Here is a 22,610-nt window from a genome sequence, read left to right as displayed (position 1 = left end):
TTTGTTGTTAGGTTTAATAATAGAAATTTAATGGAAGTTTTGTAAGAATACCCAATATGGCGAAGATGATATTGAAGCTACTTGAATAGTAAAACATTCTCAATCATAATAAAATAATTATAATAAACACTACTTAAAATGCAACACTATACTCGTTGACACATTATATTCTTCCTACATATAATACAACTATGTTTCGGGGTTAGCTCAATGCATTTGCATCAAGTTTTAGATTTTATGTTAATTATTCTTTGAGGCAATGTAGTTGCATATAGTTTTCGATTTCTCATTAATTATTTTTTAAGGTTAATTCAATATAGTTGTATCAAGTTTCTGATTTCCCATTAATTATTTTTTGAGGTTAGTTCAGTATAGTTGCACCAAGTTTAATTTATGATCTCCCGTTAGTTATTCGTTAAAGTTAATTAAGTGAAGTTGCATCTAGTTTTCAATATTTCATTAATTACTATTTGAGATTAGTTCATTGAATTTGCATCTAGGTTCCAATTTCCCGTTAATTACTCTTTGAGGTTAGCTGAATACATCTGCATCCAATTTTCGATTTCCCGTTAATTATTTTTCGAGGTTAGTTTGATGCATTTGCATCTAGCTTCCAATTTCGATTAATGCTTTGAGGGTAGTTCGATGTAGTTACATCCAATTTTCAATTTCTAGTTAACTATTTTTTGAGGTTATTTCAATGCATTTGCATCCAGTTTTCGATTTTCCGTTAAATACTCTTCAAGAATATGATGTTGCATCCAATTTCTAATTTCCCGGCCTGTTAATTAATCTATGATTTTAGTTTAATGCAGTTGCATTCAGTTTCTGATTTTCCGTTAATTATTCTTTGAGGTTAGTTCAATGCAGTTGCATCTAATTTTCGATTTTCTGTTAATTGTTCTTTTAGATTAGTTCAATGCATTTGCAGCAAGTTTTTGATTTCCCATTAATTATTTTTTGAGGTTTGTTTAATGCAGTTGTATCAAATTTATGATTTCCTGTTAATTATTCATTGATGTTAGTTCAGTGAAGTTGCATCCATTTTTCAATGTTTTGTTAATTAGTCTTTGAAATTAGTTAATTGTATTTGCATCCAGTTTCCAATTTCTCATTAATAACTCTTTGAGGTTAGTTCAATACATCTACATCTAGTATTATTTATGCTTTGAGATTAGTTCGATGCAATTTCATCCGATTTCTGATTTCCTGTTAACTATTCTTTGAGGTTATTTCATTATATTTGCATCTAGTTTCTGATTTTCCACCAATTATTCTATGAGGTTAGTTCAATACAGTTGCATTCGGTTTTTGATTTTCTGGTAATTATTTTTTGAGGTTGGTTCAATGCATTTATATCCAATTTCTGATTCCCCGTTAATTATTATTTGAGGTTTGTTTGATGCAATTGCATACTGTTTCCGATTTCCTGTTAAATATTTTGCATGGATTTGCATCCAATTTCTAATTTCCCGTTAGTTATTCTAACATTTAATGTAGTTTCATCAAGTTCCCAATTTCTAGTTAATTACTTTTTTAGTTTAGTTTATTACATTTGCATAAAGTTTCTGATATCCCGTTAATTACTCTTTGAGCTTAGTTCAATATATTTGAATCCAGTTTTAATTACCCAATGTGATGTGTAATACCAACTTTATACTGATCCATCTGTAATATTTTTGCAAACATGACATAAAAATAAATTATGCTTGATTTACTATATAGGATCATCAAAGATTATCCAGTTCCCGATTTCCCGTTAATTATTTTTTAAATTATATATACCTGACTCACTATGTGGGATCTTCAAAGATTATCAACGAACAGGTCCTATCATATTAATTATTCTGAAAAATATATGTAACTATATATGCAGAACTATTATATACAAATATTATATTGATCACTCATCCAAATTTCTTATAACATGAAAACGCCATGTATGCTCCATTAAATAAAAATAACTTACCATTGATAAAACTCTTCAACTTTATTTTGTTGTTTAATAATATAAGTTTGATTGAAGTTTTGTGAGACTGTCTAATAAGACGAAGTTCATATTGAAACTACTTGAATAGCAAGGTGTTCCCAATCATACGAAAAAAGATATGATAAACACCATTTTAAATGCAAAACTATATTTATCGAGACATTCCCACAACATATAACACTACTATATTTTGAAGTTAGTTCAATACATTTGCATCCAGTTTCTGATTTTCTGTTATTTGTTTTTTTTTAGGTTAGTTTAATGCAGTTGCATCCAATTTCTAATTTCTTATTAATTATTCTTTGCAGTTAGTTCAATGCAAATTTGCATCTAATTTCCAATTTCTTGTTAATTGTTCTTCGATGTCAGTTCAATGTATTTGCATCCAGTTTCCAATTTTCCGTTAATTATTCTTCGATATTAGTTTAATACATTTGTATTAAGTTTCTGATTTCTCGTTTATTATTTGATAAGATTGCATTTGCATCTAGTTTCTGATTTCCGTTAATTATTGTTTGAGATTAGTTCAATGAATTTGCATCTAGTTTTCGATTTTTCATTAATTATTTCTTGAAGTTAGTTCAATGCATTTGTATCCAATTTATTTTTTGAGATTAGTTCTGTGTAGTTGCATCTGGTTTTCAATTTCCCGTTAATTATTTTTTAAGATTAGTTTCCACGCATTTGCATCCTATTTCCAATTTATAGTTAATTTTTTTTTTTTCGTTCAATACAGTTGCATCCAGTTTTCGATTTCCCATTAATTTAATCTCTGAGGGTTAGTTCAATGCATTTCCATCCAATTTCCGATTTCCTGACAATTATTTTTTTATATTAGTTCGATGTATTTGCATCCAAGTTTTGATTTCCCGTTAATTATTCTTTGAGGATAGTTTAATGTAGTTGTATCCATATTATGATTGTCCATTAATTACTTTTTAAGATTAGTTTAATGCTTGCATGTGCATCTAATTTCTAATTTCCCGTTAAATATTATTTGAGGTTAGTTCGATGCATTTGCATATAGTTTTCTGTTTCCCGTTAATTGTTCTTTGATGTTAATTTCATGCAGTATTATATATATTTTAAAATATTTATCATTATTGGTTTGTGGTTATTTATTTATTTATTTTTCATTTTCTATTATATATTTTGTGATGTTCTTTTTTGTATAATTTAATTTTCCACATATAATTTGTTTTGGTTTGGTATATAATTTATTTAAGCCCAACGTCCACTTTAACTAAATCCATAGTTACAAAATCCAAGCATCCTAAATATAGCTATATATGGGTGTCTCACTATAGCCATAGTAGTTGTGGTAGTTATGTTTGCACTGCGGCCAGCGATAAATTGGATGATTACTCGGATACCAGATGAAAAGACAGCGCAGGAAGGATATCGGTTTGTGGTGTTCGCAGCAGTAGGCTTGAAATTTTCAATAAATGGTTGATCATGCCAATTTTCTACACCACGAATGGGATGGCGATGAATGTATATCTGATCGACTTATCTACCGCTGTCATTGTTGGAATGGTTGTTCTCGTTAGTTGCACTGGAAAGTTCTTAGGAGCATTTTTACCTGCTCTTTACTACAACATGTCATCCAAGGATGCTATTTTACTTGGCCTCACGATGAACGCCCAAGGCTTTACGGATCTTTCCTTTTTCCAAGTATTGACGGTCGTTCAGGTATAATATATTACAGGAAATCATGCTCCATATATAATACCTCTTATTATTGGCTTAATGTGTTTATGTTCATGTAACTACGACTACTGGTTCATTTTTTTTTTTTGGTTTCTGTTTTTTTTTAAATGGCAGCTAGTCAATTACGACTACTTTCAAATCATGGTATTGTCGATGGTCATAACGGGGTTTCGCACCCCTAGTAAGATATCTCCACAAGTCGTCAATGAAATATAAGCTACTCAACAGAAGAACCATTGCACACTCTGAACTTAACACTCCACTGTGAATTCTTGCTTGCATCCACAATGAGCCGAATGTACTATCTGCGATCTATCTCATGATGGCCACCAATCCAACAAAAACTAGCCCCATCAACTTGAACATCATTCATTTTGTTGAGATTGTTGGCCACGAAACTCCCCAAATCATTTCTCACAGATCGTACGAAAGATCTTCTTCTTCTCCTAATACAGCATCCCAAAGAATCGTCAGTGTGTTCAGGTCTTATGAAGAAAAAAACAAAAGGAGAGTTTCAGTTGCGCCCTACACTGTGGTAACATCATACACATCTATACACAATGACACGTGTAAGCTTGCGATCGAAAAAATGATTTCTCTCATAATTCTCCCCTTCCACAAACATTTGAATATTGGCTTCGCCCATAGTGGGATAAGGACAATGAACAAGAATCAAGAATGTCCTTGAAAATGCACCTTGCTCTCTTGGCATCATTATTGACCGGGGTGCTTGGTGGTGTTTTAGATAACTCATCATCTTATCATGTGGCAGTGGTTTTCTTGGGCGGCGCGGACGAACGTGAGGCACTAGCATATGCCAAAAGAATGTCCGAACACCCAAACATTAAGGTCACTGTAATTCAATTGCTGAAGAAGAGTTGTGAATATAACTTGAAGAAAATGTCAGCTGAGAACAGATTTGGCGAGGAAACATTAATGGATTTTAAGTTGAGAACTACATACAACAAAAGAGTCACGTATATACAAGAGGAGGTAAACATTAATGGATTTTAAGTTGAGAACTACATACAACAAAAGAGTCACGTATATACAAGAGGAGGTAAACAACGGGGTAGGTGTAGTCAGTGTGATTCGTGAAATAGGAGATAAATACGAATTGATTATACTAGGTAGACGCCATGATGAAAATTCACTGCTTATCATCGAGCTTACAAATTTCGACAAATGCTCAGAATTAGGTACAATTGGTGACATATTCGAGACATCAAATTATGGTGGCAAGGCAACACTCTTGTTAATGCAATAGCAATCAAAATAAAACTAGCGTGCTCAAATTTAGCTTTTAACTTAGTCAATACAGATATTTCACCTAATTTGGATGTTGTAAAATCTAATCTTGTGGATATGCATTTGTTGTCTTTCAAAGTGTTTTAATTTTTTAAGCGTAAAAACATTGGGTAACCGCTGCGGCTGTAGAAGCCCAACCCCGTGGGCCTGTGCTGTGTAAAGCCCAAGCCTCTTTGGAAATGAACCAGTTGGTCCAATAATATTTATATTTATTTCTGTTGTAGGCACAGCAGCAGCATAAGTAAGGTTGACAGTCCGTCCTCGCAAAACAAAAACTAAAATATACAAAAGCCACCACCCGCGCTCTTCTAATACACATTTCCGCCTCTCCACTCACCACGTGTCGGTCTAATAATTAGCATAACGTCTCCTCCTCCATCGAGTGGCTTATTATTATTACAAGAGAATAATAATAATAATAAATTATTATGGAAAGGCATTTTCGCTGTCTCTGGGATCATGACCACTCTCGTCATTTACGGCGTTTTACAGGTTTTTTTTTAAAAAAAATTCAATTCTCGTCTCAAGAGTTTTGTCTTGTGTATATTTTTGACAAAGAAAAGGGAAATTTAATGATGCAGGAAAAGATAATGAGAGTTCCGTATGGGGAAAAGAAAGAGTATTTTAAGTACTCGTTATTTCTTGTTTTCTCGCAAAACCGATTATGACGTTTCTTTGTCTCTGGTACCGCTTTCTTTCGGTACTCAACTATATATGTAACCTTATTATTATTATTTTTTCTTTTCGGAGATGGTGTCATTGCCTAACCAATATCTTTTTTAGGCATGTAAAAAAGCCTTGGACCCTGTTGCTCCAATCTATAAGTATTGCCTCATCTCAGTATCAAACATACTCACAACAACTTGCCAATATGAGGCATGTACCATTTTTTTTTTATAATTAATTTCGCCTGTATATTAACGATGTCACCTGTTTTTTTTTCTCTAGGCCCTCAAGTATGTTAGTTTTCCAGTTCAGACACTTGCAAAATGTGCTAAGATGATACCCGTTATGGTAAGTGACTTATTTATTCTCATCTTTCCAAACTCGTTTTCCGTGATGTTGCTTCCAAAGGTTTTTTAGGTCTTAAGTTTCTTTAATCCTCACTGAACATTGCAAAATAACTTTTAGCTCTATTGGATTTGATAGATGTTTGACTGAATTCAAAATTTTAGTATCCTGCATATATTCCCGCCATAACTTACCTATTGAAGTGTTACCTATAGTAAACAAAAACTTTAAGGGTTAGCTCCGTAGAATTATTTATGTACGTCTTGTATGTTTCCTTGTGGAATTTGCAAGGAGCGATATGTTGTTCCTTAACAATCGCCTGTTTTACTTCAGTGATCTAGTATGTATGCAAGACAGAGTTAAGTATCATTTCCACAGAGAACAGAACTGAGTGACATGGTGGTCGATTGACTCCAAAAGTATGCTCCTACGGTTTTAGGAGCAGACTTTCCAAGCATTAGCTTTTTGCTCCAAAGAAACAACACCTGCTACAATTTTTATTTTATTTTTGGATACATAAAAGAAAATGTAATAATATTAATGAATGGAATTAAATTAACAGTTGAATTATTAGACAGTAGCTAATTTTCAAGCCCAAAACCTGCCCCATAACCCCTAAGACACCAACCCCGATTACAAGAAAGGAAAGAAAAATAGAATGGAAAATAACAAGCAGGTGACCAGTTGGTAATCAAGAACAAAAGCACCCAAAAACACCACCATAACCTAGTTCCTACACCAGATGACCACTATCACTTGACTTAGATGGTCTCTTGTTCCTCGTCCTCTGTTCGTCTTCTCCTTCCACCTCCCTGCTGTAGTATTCCTTCAATAATTCGAGATCCAACATCTCATCCTCAGTGTCATATAGGTCGTCAAAATTATCTTCAACAGACTCTTCTTCCTCCGACAGTATGCTATTCTTTGTCCTGCTACAAGATTTAGAAGTGATCTGACGCTATTAGTGGTCACAACCAAAAGTATTAGCCAATACAATAAATGCATTGGATAGATAATGAATGAAGTATTGTGGTAGTTATTTTGTACAACAACAATTTAAAGAAAATAACCTCTAAAAAATTAGCTTCCTGACTTCATTTGCACGATTACTTGCTGTATGTATGTACATAATATATGTAATATGTTTTCTAGTGTTATGTTTTTGTTGAAAGCTAATATGTAACCATCTTTTTTTTTGATTGGTAAGCCTGTTTTAAATGAGATCAGTAACTCTTTTTATGCTGGCGGGGTTCGAGCCCCAGACCTCTGGTATCATCACCCAAAGGTTTTACCGACTTTGCTAGTCGGCACCTGCAATATGCAACCATCTTTGTAGACAATAGCTTTATTCTTAAGTTTAGCAGTTTATCTTAAGTACTATGCATATTGTAAATGCAATCACAGTTGATAATAGATGTAATACCACTTTAAGGATTGCACTTATTTCTAGAATAATTTTTATTTGCAATATACTATCTAGTGTCTCAGTTTCAGAAGGAATTAAATAATTCATAAGTGTGTGGGCAATAGACGTAAGCACAAAAGGATACGGGGTAGTCGTTCAAGAAGTACCCATGTAAGTGTCGATCGTCGGTGTCCTCGTGTTGGTTTCGGTGTTGGATAACGTGGATACGCATAAGTTGTGTTTATTGAAGTATTACGGTATCATAGATAAATGTTCTAAAGTAAATATTGGCATCGTTTTGAGTTCGGCTCTCCTGTACTCTCATTCTGAACCAAGCTTAGTTGCTTGGAATCCTCCATCCTCATGTTGTGTAATTGTCTACTTTTTTTAATATTGATTGTATAACTTAGTTTAGGATGAAAAAATATTCTACCATTCATCTTAAGCAAGGTTCTGAATCTTCATGTCAAGTGATTATATTTTGTCTCTCAAAAAGATTTCCTTTCTTATTTGCAGGTTTGGGGCACATTAATTATGCAGAAGAGATATAGGGGCCGAGACTACTTGATTGCTGTAGTAGTGACTATAGGATGCTCGGTATTTGTCCTATATCCGGTAATTCTTTCGCTAAGTAGATTCCTATCTTATTTACGGGTGTCAGTACGACTACTATAATTTCTTTGTTTTCAAATCAGATTTACTACTCTTTCGTGGAATGGGCATATTATCCACTAAATGAATGTGTAAAACCGTAAAAGAAGGATCACAAACTATATTACTGGCTATCTTGTACATGAATAGCCACTATAATATTGGAAAGAATAGTTGAACATTATTATCCCTTGTTTTGTCTCCTTTCTCTTGTATAACATGACATTTTGACCATTTGTATTCACTGAAAATATATTTTGTCTCCCACAAAATGAATTTAGAAATGTTTCCATTTGTTACCTGCTTGGCTTTGCCTAAATGTGAGGGGTTTCGTTGGATACACAAGCAAGATCTGTCACTTAGTATCACTTAAGAACTATACGTAAATCGTAAACTAGAGTGTAAAGTATACCAATTTGGAATAGAGTTGAGACCTTTTACCTCGTTTGCTGATAGTATTGGTTGGGGTACTGATGAGAATTTTATAAGGCAAATTAACCAATTGGTTTTAAGGCTTTAAGGTTGGAAAATAGGCATTGACATTTCTCTCCCACAATTCATGGATGACACCGTTGTCGTCGAGGGGAGTTAGGCTGTTAAGTAAGACACCTCGCGACTTGTTACTTTTATTTATAATTTTTTGGTTTGACTTTTTCCTTGAGATCACTTCTTCTAAAAATGTTTTTTGTGGGAACAATAATTTGGGTACTCGACTGGGTGGATACCTCGTCTATTTTTGAAAATTCTTTGAGATCATATCGAGAGATTTGATAGAAACCCAGTGGGTTGAAGAGGTTGGTATGCTTTTGAAGAGTGGTTCTTTCCCTTATTAAGAGCTTCCTTCAAAGTTTTAGAAGTTCTTTTCTCTTATCCTAGTTTATTTGAGTGTTTGACCATTATGTTATTCACTGTCGTGAGGAATTTTATGTGTGAAGCATTTGTGGAACCTAACATGAATGAATACCTTCTATAAAATGTCAACAAAAGGGGCATAGGGCTGCAATGATCATATGTAAAGAACTAGGTACTAGAAAACTGGGTATGAGATGTGGCGGAATAGGAGTACAATCAGATGCTGGTATGGAATAGGAGGTTGAGAAAACATACTACCCAATGTGTTTAAATCTCATTGTTGTAGGGTCTGGAGGTTTACTTGCTCAAACTTGTACACTAAGCCTACTAAGATTGAGATTCTATAATCAATTTTCTCATCTGCATTTAGGATTTTATCTAAAAACAACCCCCCTCCCCCCTCTCTCTGGGGAATCCAAAAACATCATAGTGTCTTGATACTGGAAAGTTTTAAAAGGTTTAGAAGCTGCCAACGCCTGCTATGCTAAATCAAAATTAGAATATTTAGCTATCAATTATATAAGGAGCATGTTGTTTTACTCTTTGGTTGGACCTATCGTAGGAAGACTAGGAACTTAATGGGTTGTCTTTGGAATTACTCGTTTTGTTTATAGGTACCTCAAGTCCTATTTATGTATATTGTTTCATTGTCTATTAGAATTTGTCTTTCTTGTCTAAGATCTACATTATTTACTTCTAAAATATATAATAAAGCAAAATTTGAATATACTTTTGTGGACTTTCATGAAACTTGTGAGATGGAAGTTGATGAATCTACTTTTCTTTTTTCTTTTTTTTTTTGAACTGGTGAAATTAGGCAGCAGCTGACATTAGTCCATATAATAGAGGCAGGGAAAGCACCGTGTGGGGCATTTCTTTAATGATTGGTTACCTTGGGTAAGTATTCGGAATTTGTATCCTATCCTTGTCAACCTTATCTGCAATGGCATGGCAATTAGCTTGTGTTTGAAAATATAGGACTTCTTGTCATACCAACATACCTGACAGTCTGTATTTTCTTTTCTTGAGATTTATAATCGATATCGGATATCATGTTCTACTGTTTGAGACCCAGATTCATACCTTTGTTCTCAATAGGGAGAAGAGGATGTTCCCTTGTATAAGAATCATGGGGCCTCTCCACTCATTGTCAATTGGTTTTGAGTTGGATACCCAAATTTAATATGGTATCAAAGCGAACTATTCTATGGCCCGAAATACCCATGTACTTTACATCACATATGTATGTTTTTTTAAAAAAGTGTCCATGTGTTTGGCTTAAGATACGCGACGCCCCAAATACCCATGTACTTTACATCACTCATTAAAATGTGTCCACATGTTTGGCTCAAGATACATCACATATTAGGGGGCGTCGTGAGATCTATTATCCCATATCGAGTATCTGAAGCCATGCGCCCATGCATATAATACATAAATCTCGGGGACGAGCCACTTATTGCCAATTGATTTTGAGCTGGGTGCCCAGATTTAATGTCTTTTTTGCATGGATATGTATGTAAATACATAATACATGCTGCTTTTGTTTCCTACTGCATTAGAGTCCTAGCCCTTGAATTATATGCCAAATTTAGTTAACATTGATGCATTTTGTTCTGCTTTACCTAAGTACAAGATGTGTTTAATCTCTTCCCAAAAAATGGAACTGGGGTGTTGTGGAAGTGGTCATGTTAGATTTTGTTTAAATACAACTTATGTTACATGGACTTACAATTTTTTTTAAATAATCCGTGTCAGATACGTATCTGATGGGGAACAATTAGATTTAGAAGATAGGATATGGAAATCCTTAATAGAAGAATTGAACGAAGGAGATTGAAGAGTTTAGACGAATAAGAAATTAAGATTAAAGGAGATGAAGAATAATTGGAGAAGGAAAATATTAGGCTTGAGATAATTTTGATAATTGATCTGATTGAATAATTGAATACCTAAAACAACTAACATTGGCCTCCTTATATAGATAAGCCAAACTTGATAACCAAGAAACCTAGACTTCTAAATCTAATTAAACCCAACGTAAGAAACTACTAAATCAACTTAATAATTCTACTAATAGAAATACCTAAAAGTGAACGTTCTCATCCTACATTAGTATCTATGTATCCGTTTTGGTCACACAATCAGGAAGATCTCCAACTGAGTCTATTTATGAAAAGAGAAGTGAAGTTTGCTTTGCCTTGAATGAACGATTCTTTCTTAAGATGCTGTCGATCAAAACACGGACCAAAAACTGACATAAATAGTATAAAATATATCTCGATTCCGTGTTTGACACTTCATATTCGTTCCGGGTATGGACACACATAACCGTATCAATGTAACTTAGAATATAACAGTTTTGCTTTTAAGATGGAGTCATTAGAAATCTCAATATTAACTTCAAAAGCTAATTTGCACAAACTTACTATCTATTAATATATTTATTAAGTTATAACGTTAAAGTAACTGTAAATTGAATGCCTTGCATCTACCTTACTTAGTTTCGTAACTGGCACCCTTCAAGCTAGTGGTGCATGGCCACTGGAAGGGTTGAACTGGGATTTTCTCAAGGGTAAGCAGAAATTCAATGGCAAGTCGGCAACCTTAATAAACCTGTTTATATCAAATAATCATGATGAAGGGTAGATAAAGATATAAAAGCGCCTAGTCATATTTATCTTTGTTTGCCAATTTTTAGTTACAATTTCAAATTCACGATAGATAGATTTGTCCTTATATTGTATATAATGTTATATCCCTATCGTGATAGATATTTGAATTGACTAACTGTATACAAAAGCCAATAAGTTGTTGATGGATTGAGGATCTGAGTAAAATCAAGTCTTGATAGATCATAAAACGGATCACTTTCTATTGCTATTATTCACTTCATCTATTTCCGATGGGAATATGAACTCAATTTGCTAATGTCATCAAATATAACTAGGGGTGTTCACAAAAACCGAAAAACCGAATCGAACCAGCCCGAACCGGTCATTTTTTTCGGTTTACTACATCTCCGGTTCGGTTTTCGATTCCTAATTGTAAAACCGACTTCATTTGGTTTGGCTCACAGTTTTTGCCTTCTTTTAACCAAACCGAACCGATAGCTGTACACTAGTAATAATTGTTATAAACCCTTAGATCTTTAAGTTAATTTATGACCATTGATTTTGAATGGACTATCTAACTTAAGCCACCAAACCCTAACTCTCTCAACCAGCCGCATGTGCCTCTCTTATTCTCTCTCCTCTCTTATATTCTCATCTCCAAAGTTCAAACTAACAACCACTTCAACAAAATATCAGTGACCCTTTCCAAGATAACAACCAGTCAACCACTACCTCTTACCCTCTTCTTTTCTAGTTTAATTTCTAATTTTCTATAAAGGATCGTTGTTCATCGTGAGAAGAATGAACACTGGTTATAGATCAATCGATTGAGAGATCTCACAAATATGTTTTCTGTAAATTAAAGCCAAATGATATCAATTTTCATGTTAGGTTTGATATTCTTTCTATTCATATCTCAAATCTAATTGATTCAATAGATCAAAATTAGTTATCTTATTTGGTATAATTGGTTATTTCCCTTCTTAATGTTGATGTTTTATAAATGCCTGAACCGATAAACTGATTTAAGTTGGAATAGTTGGGCTTTAAGTCAATAGATTCGGTTTTAAACTGAACCGATCCGATTTTATAGTTCGGTTAGAACTCGGTTTTCTTCCGATGCAGTTCGGTTACGGTTTGAAAAGTTAGAAACCGACTCTTGTGATTCGGTTCATATATATGGACTAAACTGACCCGAACCGAACCGTGGACAGCCCTAGTAGAGATGCCATCTTTGTAAAAGATTTATATATTGTCATTATTGTGGAGGAAGACAAGATATATGGTATGTATTTAATATATTACTAGATTAGATTTCTATATTGTGCATATACCTTGAACAAAACAAGATTCTATATATGATTAGGAAAATTTCACACAGGGAAGGAAGAAAACTAGCTTCACGGCTGATATAATAGCAAAACATGCATGGTACTAGTTTAACTATTTTTGAACAAATTTGGTCTGAATGCAAACCACCATGTAATTGGGAGGAGTCTGATATGGTGTACCGAAAGCACGCGTTTGGCAACTTAAAGTGGAAACTAATTAGGAATAGGATGGAGTTGGAAACTATTGGAATGGAATCCACTATAATAGAATTTGATTCAAATTTACGAAATGTGTGTTTGACAAACTTTCATAATTCAATTCCTATTTAGATTTTTATTTTTATTTTTTATGGGTAAGCGGGGTTTTTTAATAAAGAGGTCCCCTACCCCTTCCTCATAGAGGATAAAAAAAAGTTGAATTATTACAATCTTAGATACTGTTTACCACTAGCATCTTCAAATATAATTTTCTTTACATCCTCAGAAAACGAACTAGGAACTAATTCTATGTTTCTCCTAGAAGGAATGTTCTGTGCCAGTGCATCGGCTTGCCTGTTTGTTTCCCTTAACACATGTATGATATTTAAATGCTCTAATTCTTCCTTCATAGCTTTTATTCTTCGCACAAGTTTCTCTGCCTTCCATGGGTACTTACTTCTACTGTTCAAGAAAGATATGACATTGGTAGAGTCCGTCTATACCTCGAGCTGTTTGACGCCATGCCTTAGCGCCATTTGTACTCCTTGCTCAACTGCCTGCAGCTCGATAAGCGAGATGCTCTCCATGTTTGAGCATCCATGACTTGATGCTGTGACTTCGCCATTTCCATTTCTTAGTACCGCTGCCCATTCCCCATCATCTCCCTGCAGTGTATCGTCTGTATTGAGAATGTATACATCCCTTTCTATTGTGCCCCATTTGCATAACTGCCTTCTCTCCTTTATAATCCCCACGTCCATATTCCATGTTTCCATGAAATGCTGTGCTTCAAGCCCTTGTTTCATCACTATATTCATACCCATTAGCTTGGTTCTAGTCGAGCTAATCACTTCCTCATACACCTAATGTGCGTCTGCCATTTTGTTCTTGAAGATGCGTTCATTTCGAGTTTTCCAGATCATATACACAAACCCATTGCATACAAGTCGCAACCCATCTTGGACAAACACTTTTCCTCTTGTTTCTATTTCAACCCATTCCACCTCTCCTTCCCATGTCATCGCACCAACTCTATTGAAACCCAACCTCTGTAGAATTTGATTCCATACCTTTTTTTGCAAAACTGTAGTGATGAAAGAGATGGTGTTCAGTTTCGGTTCCTTGCCAGCATAGAACACAAGTGTCTGATTGGATTTTCTTCCACTCCTTAAGCTTCTTTAGTGTCTTCAGTCCGCAGCTAATAGCCATCCAGGTTATAAATGAATGGCGCGGTATTCTATTTGAATACCACACAATATTGGCCCATTTCACTTTTTGTCTGGAACCTCTTAAACTTTCGTATGTCTCTTTTAAACTGAACTCTCCATGGTTTGATGCCGTCCAAACAATTCTGTCTTCTTGCCCCATTATCTCTATATCATCAATCTCCGGCATAAATTCTCTGAGATGAGTCTGAACATTTTCTGGAAAACTCCATCTCCCTGCTTCTATGAAATCAGCTACCTTGTTCTGGACATTGCATGAGATGTTATATAGTAATGCCTGTGGATATTTCGACCTCAGTATACCTGTTGAGTACCATGGTTCATTCCAGAAGCTTGTATCCTTCCCATCACCAATTTGGTGTTTGACAAAATCAGCTGCCTCTGCTCTGCATTTTAGAATGTTTCTCCAGCTCCATGAGCAGTCTTGTGGAATATTTACAGTCCAAAAACTTTGGTCTTTAATCTTATTCCTGTATATCCATGTAACCCACAAGTTCTCTACCTTTGTTACAATCTTCCATATGTGCCTCATTGTTGCCGCTTGATTAACCTTTTCCAAGTCCCTAATCCCTAGTCCTCCCTCCTCGTAAGGGAAACACACAGCTTCCCACCCAATTAATGCATGTGACTGTATACAATCTGGCCCTGTCCATAAGAAGTTCTGGCATAATCTGTTTATGTCCTCAACAGTTTTTTGTGTGATTTTGAACGAAGTCAGCCAGTAGACACTCAGGTTGTTTAACACTGCTTTTATAAGCTATAGCCTTCCTGCATAAGAAAGTAGCTTTCCCTTCCAGCTTTGTATTCTCCTTACCACTTTTTGCACCAAAGAACTACAATCCACAGATCTTAACCTCGTAGTAATTAAGGGTAGCCCCAGATATCTCACTGGCAACTCTCCTCTTTCAAACTGTAACACTTGCTCTATCTCTGTACTTGTAATCTCATCTACTCCAGCAAAGAAGATATTACTCTTCTGTTGGTTCACCTCTAGTCCTGCCACAACTTTGAAAGTCTCCAGGGTTTGCTTTAGGGTGTTCGCACTTTGTACATCCCCGTACATAAATGCCATTAAGTCATCTGCAAATGACAAATGAGTGATAAGCGGGTCTATGCACTTTTGGTGTAACCTATACCTTCCAGTCCTCACACTCTGATGCATCATATCCGTGAACAGGTCCATTACCATTACAAAGAGATACGGTGAGATTGGATCTCCCTGTCTTATTCCCCTTCTTCCTCTAAAATATGCATAAGATGACCCATTAATCATGATAGAATAGGAAGCTGTCTCCACACAAGCTTTAACCCATGTAATGAACCTGGCTGGTATACCTATTCTTTCCATTGCAAAAACCACCGCTTCCCACCTCACTGAATCATAAGCTTTTTTCAAATCTATTTTCACAGCACATCTGGGTGGTTGCTGATCCCTGTGGTAGTTATGCATTATCTCATGTGATAGTAGAATATTATCCTGTATACTCCTTCCCATTATGAAAGCTAATTGGTTAGAGTTAATAACTCTTGGCATGATATCTTTCATTCTTCTCATCATGACCTTAGTTATGCATTTGTACATCACCCCACAACAAGCAATAGGTCTGTAATCCCCTAATGAAGTAGGTATAAGTACTTTAGGAATAAGTGTGATGCATGTCGAATTTACCTCCTTTAGCATCTGGTTTGACTGAAAGAAGTTCTTTGCTGCTTTTATAAAGTCCTCACCAATAATCTTCCAAGTACATTTATAAAATAGAGAAGAGAAATCATCACTCCCCGGCGCTTTATCATTATCAATATCTACTAGAGCCTTTATAATTTCATCCCTTGTAACATCCTGCTGTAATCTATCCCATTCTCTCATGTCAAGCTGTTGCTGAGCCTCCATATCCTGAAACACTGAGAAATCCACTGGCGTCATGCTACTAGGATTGTAGAGCGCTTTATAGAAAGCCACACACTCATCTCATATAGCTTTTGAGTCTTGTATAACATTTCCAACCACATCTTTCAAACATGATATCTTGTTTACTACCCTTTGTGCTTGCATAGACTTGAAAAAGTATTTGGTATTATTATCTCCCACTACTATCACCTTATCCCTTGATTTCTGTCGTATCATATCCTCCTCAGAGTTAATAGCTTGCACATGTGCTGTAATTGCTTCCCTTTCTTTTCTAATCAGAGCTCGATCCATGGGATGTGCTTGCAGCTGCGTTTGTACTTGATCCATTGAATTTTTGTTTCGCTGACTCTGTTTATCACATTCCCAACTCGTTCTTTATTCCACTGTATTAGTGCCGCCTTTATTAACCTTAGCTTCTTCATAAATACAAACATCGGATTACCAACAACTGCACTCTTCCATGTATCCCCTACTACATCCATGAAACCCTTCTCAGTATACCAGAAATTAAAGAATCTAAAGGCTTTGCATTGCTGATTTTTCTGGGCTATTGAAGTTACTATCATGGTTGAATGATCAGATACTGCTCCTGGGTTCCTAAAATCAGCCTCATGATCCCCATAAGCTCCTACCCATTCTGTATTGGCCATCACTTGATCCAATTTACAGCTAACCCTCACCTCTTGCTTGTTGCTCCAAGTTAGAAAATTCCCTTTACTTTTTATATCCACCAATCCAGCGGCATTAACACAATCTAAGAGATTTGCATAATGATATGGCCTAACCTCGGTTCCTCCTATCTTCTCTTGAGTATTCAAAATTGAATTGAAATCCCCCAAGATAATCCAAGGTTTATGGATGGTACATGATAGTTCTAGAATGCTTCTCCACAGCTGCCTTCTTATCCCCATATCATTACTGCCATAAACCACTGATATGACGAACTCCTCTCCTGATATTGTATCCACTTCCATCCTAATTTGTTGTGAGTCTTTTTGCATCAGTTTTACCCCACTCTCTCGGATTCCAGCAGAACCAAATATTCCCCAATTCAGTTCCATTACTATTCCCTTCCATTATCCACCCTGTAAAAGTCTTATTGAAGATTCTATCTTGATTCTTCTGCTTTACTCTAGTCTCAACAATTCCCATAACACTTATTTCATACTTCCTTATCATTTCTCTGACTTCAACTTGCTTAAAAGCTTGATTGAACCCCCACACATTCCAACAAGAAAGGTTTGTCATCATTTACGTTTGTTTGGGTATACCAAAAGGCTTGGTTTTGCCCCTACTTTACTGCTCACACTCTGCCCTGTCCTTGCTACCTATTTCAGAGGTTGCCCCTCGTCCTTTCTCTGAACCACAGCTGTGTGAGTGTTTTCAGCGAGATGTTTGAACCGGTTATCATCATAGTTTGGTTATTGTACTCTTCTCACTTCTGTCCCCATTGTTTTACCTTCGCTCTTTCTTGTTTGTTCCTTCTCTGTAGGTATATGATTTTGCTTCTCATGTCCCTCGTCTTGCTCTATTGAGTTCTCATTGCTCTCATCGCGTCTGAATTCTTGTTGTTTTCTCTCCTGCTCTTTCTTTCCTATTGCTTTATCTCCATCAGACTTCTCTGCTGCTGTCTCAGTTTCCCTCGAGGTTCCTTCTCCCTTCCCATTATGCCTTCTACATCGATGTTTCTTACTCGGTGACTCCCACCCATCTTCCTCAATCTCATGAATTTCATGCACCTCGGTGTCTACTGCCTTGCCTTTCAGCTTCTGATCTACTTGTGGTTCCTTTCTCAGGTTCACTTCCCCATCTTTGCTTGTAGTATCCGTTTTATGTAGCTAGACCTTGTTTACATCTCTTTCCAGTTTCAACTTCTTGGGACAGCTTTGGTCGGAGTGGCCAAACACTTCACAGCCCATACATCTCTATGGCTTCCAGTTGTATTCAAACAATACTTTTTAGACTCTTCTCTGATCCAGAATCACTGGGATATCAGTTGGATACTGGCCACTTCGCATCTATCTCTACGCATAGCCTTGCATAGGATGTTCGCGTCATATTCTCAGTTAAGCGATCAGTGAACATCGGCACACCTATAGCACTCCCAACTTGGCTAAATCCTTGCTTATTCCACATTTCCATTGGCAGACCTTTCACAACTACCCATATTGGTATTGTTTTAAGTTCTCGGGTTTCTTCCTCGACAAACAGTTTCCATGGTCTAACTAAAAATAGTTGACTCGCAATGTGGAAGGAACCAATATCTAAAACAGCCTTCCTCTCATCATCATTCTGGAACTTGAATGTGAACATGGTATCTCCATATGGTTTCATCACAAAATTCTTTGTTCTCCAAGTGCGACTTACTATATCCTTTACAAAATTGTAGTTCAGCCTTTTTCCAACAAACGACCCCACACTAACGTTTTCAAATTTTTTGTTAAGGTCTGCGAACTGATTGCTGTTAACATGCACTACTGCCTTGCCATTTACCATAGATGGTGGGATGTACTTGAGTACATCTGTACCCACAGTCTTCCCTCCAAGCATCTCTGCCCACGTCCCCTTCATCTCTGATAAATTTTTTCCTTCTGTGAGTGATGTGGTATCTCCAATGGCCATCTCTATTTTCTTTGCTTGGGTTCCTGTATTCTTCTGATCAGTTATATCTTTCTCTCCCAAACCCTTTGGTTCTTTGAAGTATATCTCGACAGCTTGCTTCAACTTTGTGATCGTTTCATTGGTTCCCTGCTGACTCTCTTTTATAGAAGACGAGTTCTTGTTCTGATCCAGTTCAGTGTTTGGAGTCACTATAGCATTCTTTCCCCTCTTAACCTGTGATTCCGATATTTTAGGATCTGATGTTCCTTCTTCCCAATCTTTAGAATTTGTTCCAGTTATTCCCGATTCCATCAGTTCACCTTCTTTTGTCTTTTGTTCAATCACCTCGGTACCAAGCCGCTTGATCAGGGATTCTCCCTCTTCCCCAACTCCCTCACTTCTTGGTATCACACATGTTTCTTCTTCACTGTTACCTAGTGCGTTCCCTTCACTGTTGTCTTCAATTGCTTTAACAGCGTCCAACAGATCTTGAGCCTCTCTGAGCAATGACTCTTTCGATGGCTTAAGCATCTTCAGTTCCCGTGACTCTTCATGGTCTGTTAATGTTTTTAAACTCACAAACTCCTCCAACAATTTTCTTCTATACCGCTCAACAGATCCCTCACCATATTTTGCTCTCATATCAAACTCAAAACTATCCACCTCGAGATCAGATTCATCAGGTGAACTTTTTCCAACACTTCCAGATGGTGTGCTAGGACTTACGACTGCTACAACCCTAATTTTTTTTTGAAATTTGCATTTTTTCCTAATTTTGTGGTTAAATTACTATACTATCCTTGAGTATAAAAATTCACCCTATTTTTGCCACCATTAAAGCAAAAAAACTCCTAATTCCTAAAATGAGCAGGATTTTTGTATTTAGATTTTAGATTTTTGTATTTGAAACACAATGAATATGTTGTCTACGATTGTATGGGATTACCATAGGTCTGTGGAAGACTTCATAAAAGGATTTGGAGTATGTTTAGAATTCAATTCTATTGGATTCTAGGCCTCCCAAGGAGGCTAAAAGTGGGTGGTCTACTAAGAATTTTATTTAATTGAGCTTAGAATTTTATTTAATTGAGCTTGAATGTTGGTAGTTGCATCCACTATAGCAACACCAAAAGAGATGTATAGTGTACATTTCCTTTCATTAACACAATTTTGGACCTTATTATGAGAAATAAATTTTTGAAAAAAAATAGTGTTGAATGTTTTTTTTTTTTATTAATAATTATTTTAATGTTTCTTATCTAACTGGCGGGCATCGTAGTAGGTCCTAGTATTTTGGGTCCTATCACTGGAAACAAACAATTATGGATAATTTTCGTCGAGCCAAGTTTCGCTACATTAGATCTATATTCAGCTTTGGGAATAATTTTCCAAATCTTCTTGATTGGAGTGAAGATGAACCCACCCCAGGATGATATCAAGGACAGGAAGAAAAGCAATAATAACTTGCATTTTGGTAATTTTACTTCCAGCGATACTCTCTACAGCATGTGCTACTCTTTCTCATCAATATTCAGTCAGCACGTAAGCAAAACGTTATACTATCATCTTATAATGGTTGGAGTTGCAGAATCCATTCCGGCTTTCCCTTCGATTGCTAGTTATCTTTCCGAGCTTAATATTTTCAACACGGAGTTCAGCCAATTAGCCTTAAGTTCTTCATTGATCAGTGGTATATTATATATATATATATATATCAGTAATGACAATTTTTCTGACCCATCAACAAAATCCAAGCATCCTAAATATAGCTATATATGGGTGTCTCACTATAGCCATAGTAGTTGCGGTAGTTATGTTTGCACTGTGGCTAGCAATAAATTGGATGATTAATCGGATACCAGATGGAAAGACAGCGCAGGAGGGATATATGTTTGTGGTGTTTGCAGCGGTAGGCTTGAACTTTTCAATAAATGGTTGATCATGCCAATTTTCTACACCACGAATGGGATGGCGATGAATGTATATCTGATCGACTTATCTACCGCTCTCATTGTTGGAATGGTTGTTCTCGTTAGTTGCACTGGAAAGTTCTTAGGAGCATTTTTACCTGCTCTTTACTACAACATGTAGTCCAAGGATGCTATTTTACTTGGCCTCACGATGAACGCCCAAGGCTTTACGGATCTTTCCTTTTTCCAAGTATTGACGGCCGTTCAGGTATAATATATTACAGGAAATCATGCTCCATATACATAATACCTCTTATTGTTGGCTTAATGTGTTTATGTTCATGTAACTACGACTACTAGTTCATTTTTTTTTTTTTTTTTTTTTTTTCAAATGGCAGCTAGTCACTTACGACTACTTTCAAATCATGGTATTGTCGACAGTGGTCATAACCGGGGCTTCTGCACCCCTAGTAAGATATCTCCACAAGTCGTCAATGAAATATAAGCTACTCAACAGAAGAACCATTGCACACTTTGAACTTAACACTCCACTGCGAATTCTTGCTTGCATCCACAATGAGCTGAATGTACTATCTGCGATCTATCTCATGATGGCCACCAATCCGACAAAAACTAGCCCCATCAACTTGAACATCATTCATTTTGTTGAGATTGTTGGCCACGAAACTCCCCAAATCATTTCTCACAGATCGTACGAAAGATCTTCTTCTTCTCCTAATACAACATCCCAAAGAATCGTCAGTGTGTTTAGGTCTTATGAAGAAAAAACAAAGGTAGAGTTTTAGTTGCGCCCTACACTGTGGTAACATCATACACATCTATTACACAATGACGCGTCTAAGCTTGCGATCGAAAAAATGATTTCTCTCATAATTCTCCCTTTCCACAAACATTTGGATACTGGCTTCGCCCACAGTGGGATAAGGATAATGAACAAGAATGTCATTGGAAATGCACCTTGCTCTATTGGCATCATTATTGACCCGGTGCTTGGTGGTGTTTTAGATAACACGTCATCTTATCATGTGGCAGTGGTTTTATTGGGCGGTGCGGACGATCGTGAGGCACTAGCATATGCAGAAAGAATTTCCGAACACCCAAACATTAAGGTCATTGTAATTCGATTGCTGAAGAATAGTTGTGAATATAACTTGAAGAAAATGTCAGCTGAGAACAGATTTGACGAGGAAACATTAATGGATTTTAAGTTGAGAACTACATACAACAAAAGAGTCACGTATATACAAGAGGAGGTAAACAACGGGTAGGTGTAGTCGATTCGGTGATTCGTGAAATGGGAGAAAATACTGAATTGATTATACTAGGCGGGGCATTAACGATGAAAATTCACCGCTTATCATCGAGCTTACAGATTTCGACAAATGCTCGAATTAGGTACAATTGGTGACATATTCGAGACATTAAATTATGGTGGCAAGGCAACACTCTTGCTAATGCAACAACAATCAAAATAAAACTAAGCGTGCTCAAATTTAGCTTTTAACTTAGTCAATACTGGATATTTAAGCCTAATTTGGATGTTGTAAAATCTAATCTTGTGGATATGCACTTGTTGTCTTTCAAAGTGTTTTAATTTTTTAAAGCCGTATAAACATTGGGTAACCACACGGCTGTAGAAGCCCAACCCGTGGGCCTTTGTCTTGTGTAAAAAGCCCAAAGCCTCTTTGGAAATGAACCAGTTGGTCCAATAGTATTTATATTTATTTCTGTTGTAGGCACAACAGCAGCATAAGTAAGGTTGACCGTCCGTCTTCGCAAAACAAAAACTAAAATATACAAAAGCCACCACCCGCGCTCTTCTTATACACATTTCCGCCTCTCCACTCACCACATGTCGGTCTAATAATTAGC

General features: G+C 36.1%; 1 protein-coding gene across 1 annotated transcript; it reads left to right on the top strand.

Moving 5' to 3' along the window:
* Positions 1-5,672: 5,672 nt before the first annotated feature.
* Positions 5,673-10,767, top strand: LOC147497625 (UDP-galactose/UDP-glucose transporter 5-like). The gene is made up of 6 exons (XM_086562949.1): positions 5,673-5,708; positions 5,792-5,884; positions 5,957-6,022; positions 7,941-8,039; positions 9,745-9,824; positions 10,686-10,767. The coding sequence occupies exons 1-6, from the start codon at positions 5,673-5,675 to the stop codon at positions 10,765-10,767; spliced, it is 456 nt and encodes a 151-aa protein (XP_086419075.1).
* The last annotated feature ends 11,843 nt before the right edge of the window (positions 10,768-22,610 follow it).

Source organism: Coptis chinensis, chromosome 5, assembly GCF_015680905.1.
Source record: "Coptis chinensis isolate HL-2020 chromosome 5, ASM1568090v1, whole genome shotgun sequence".
NCBI lineage: Eukaryota > Viridiplantae > Streptophyta > Magnoliopsida > Ranunculales > Ranunculaceae > Coptis > Coptis chinensis.
This window is presented reverse-complemented; position numbering and strand designations above follow the sequence as displayed.

Bases quoted from the DNA above. Each gene is read 5' to 3' on its own strand.
- LOC147497625 (XM_086562949.1), top strand. From the start codon at position 5,673: ATGACGTTTCTTTGTCTCTGGTACCGCTTTCTTTCG. The intron at 5,709-5,791 runs GTACTCAACTAT...TATCTTTTTTAG, and splicing joins TCTGGTACCGCTTTCTTTCG to GCATGTAAAAAAGCCTTGGA. The intron at 9,825-10,685 runs GTAAGTATTCGG...AATCCGTGTCAG, and splicing joins TTAATGATTGGTTACCTTGG to ATACGTATCTGATGGGGAAC.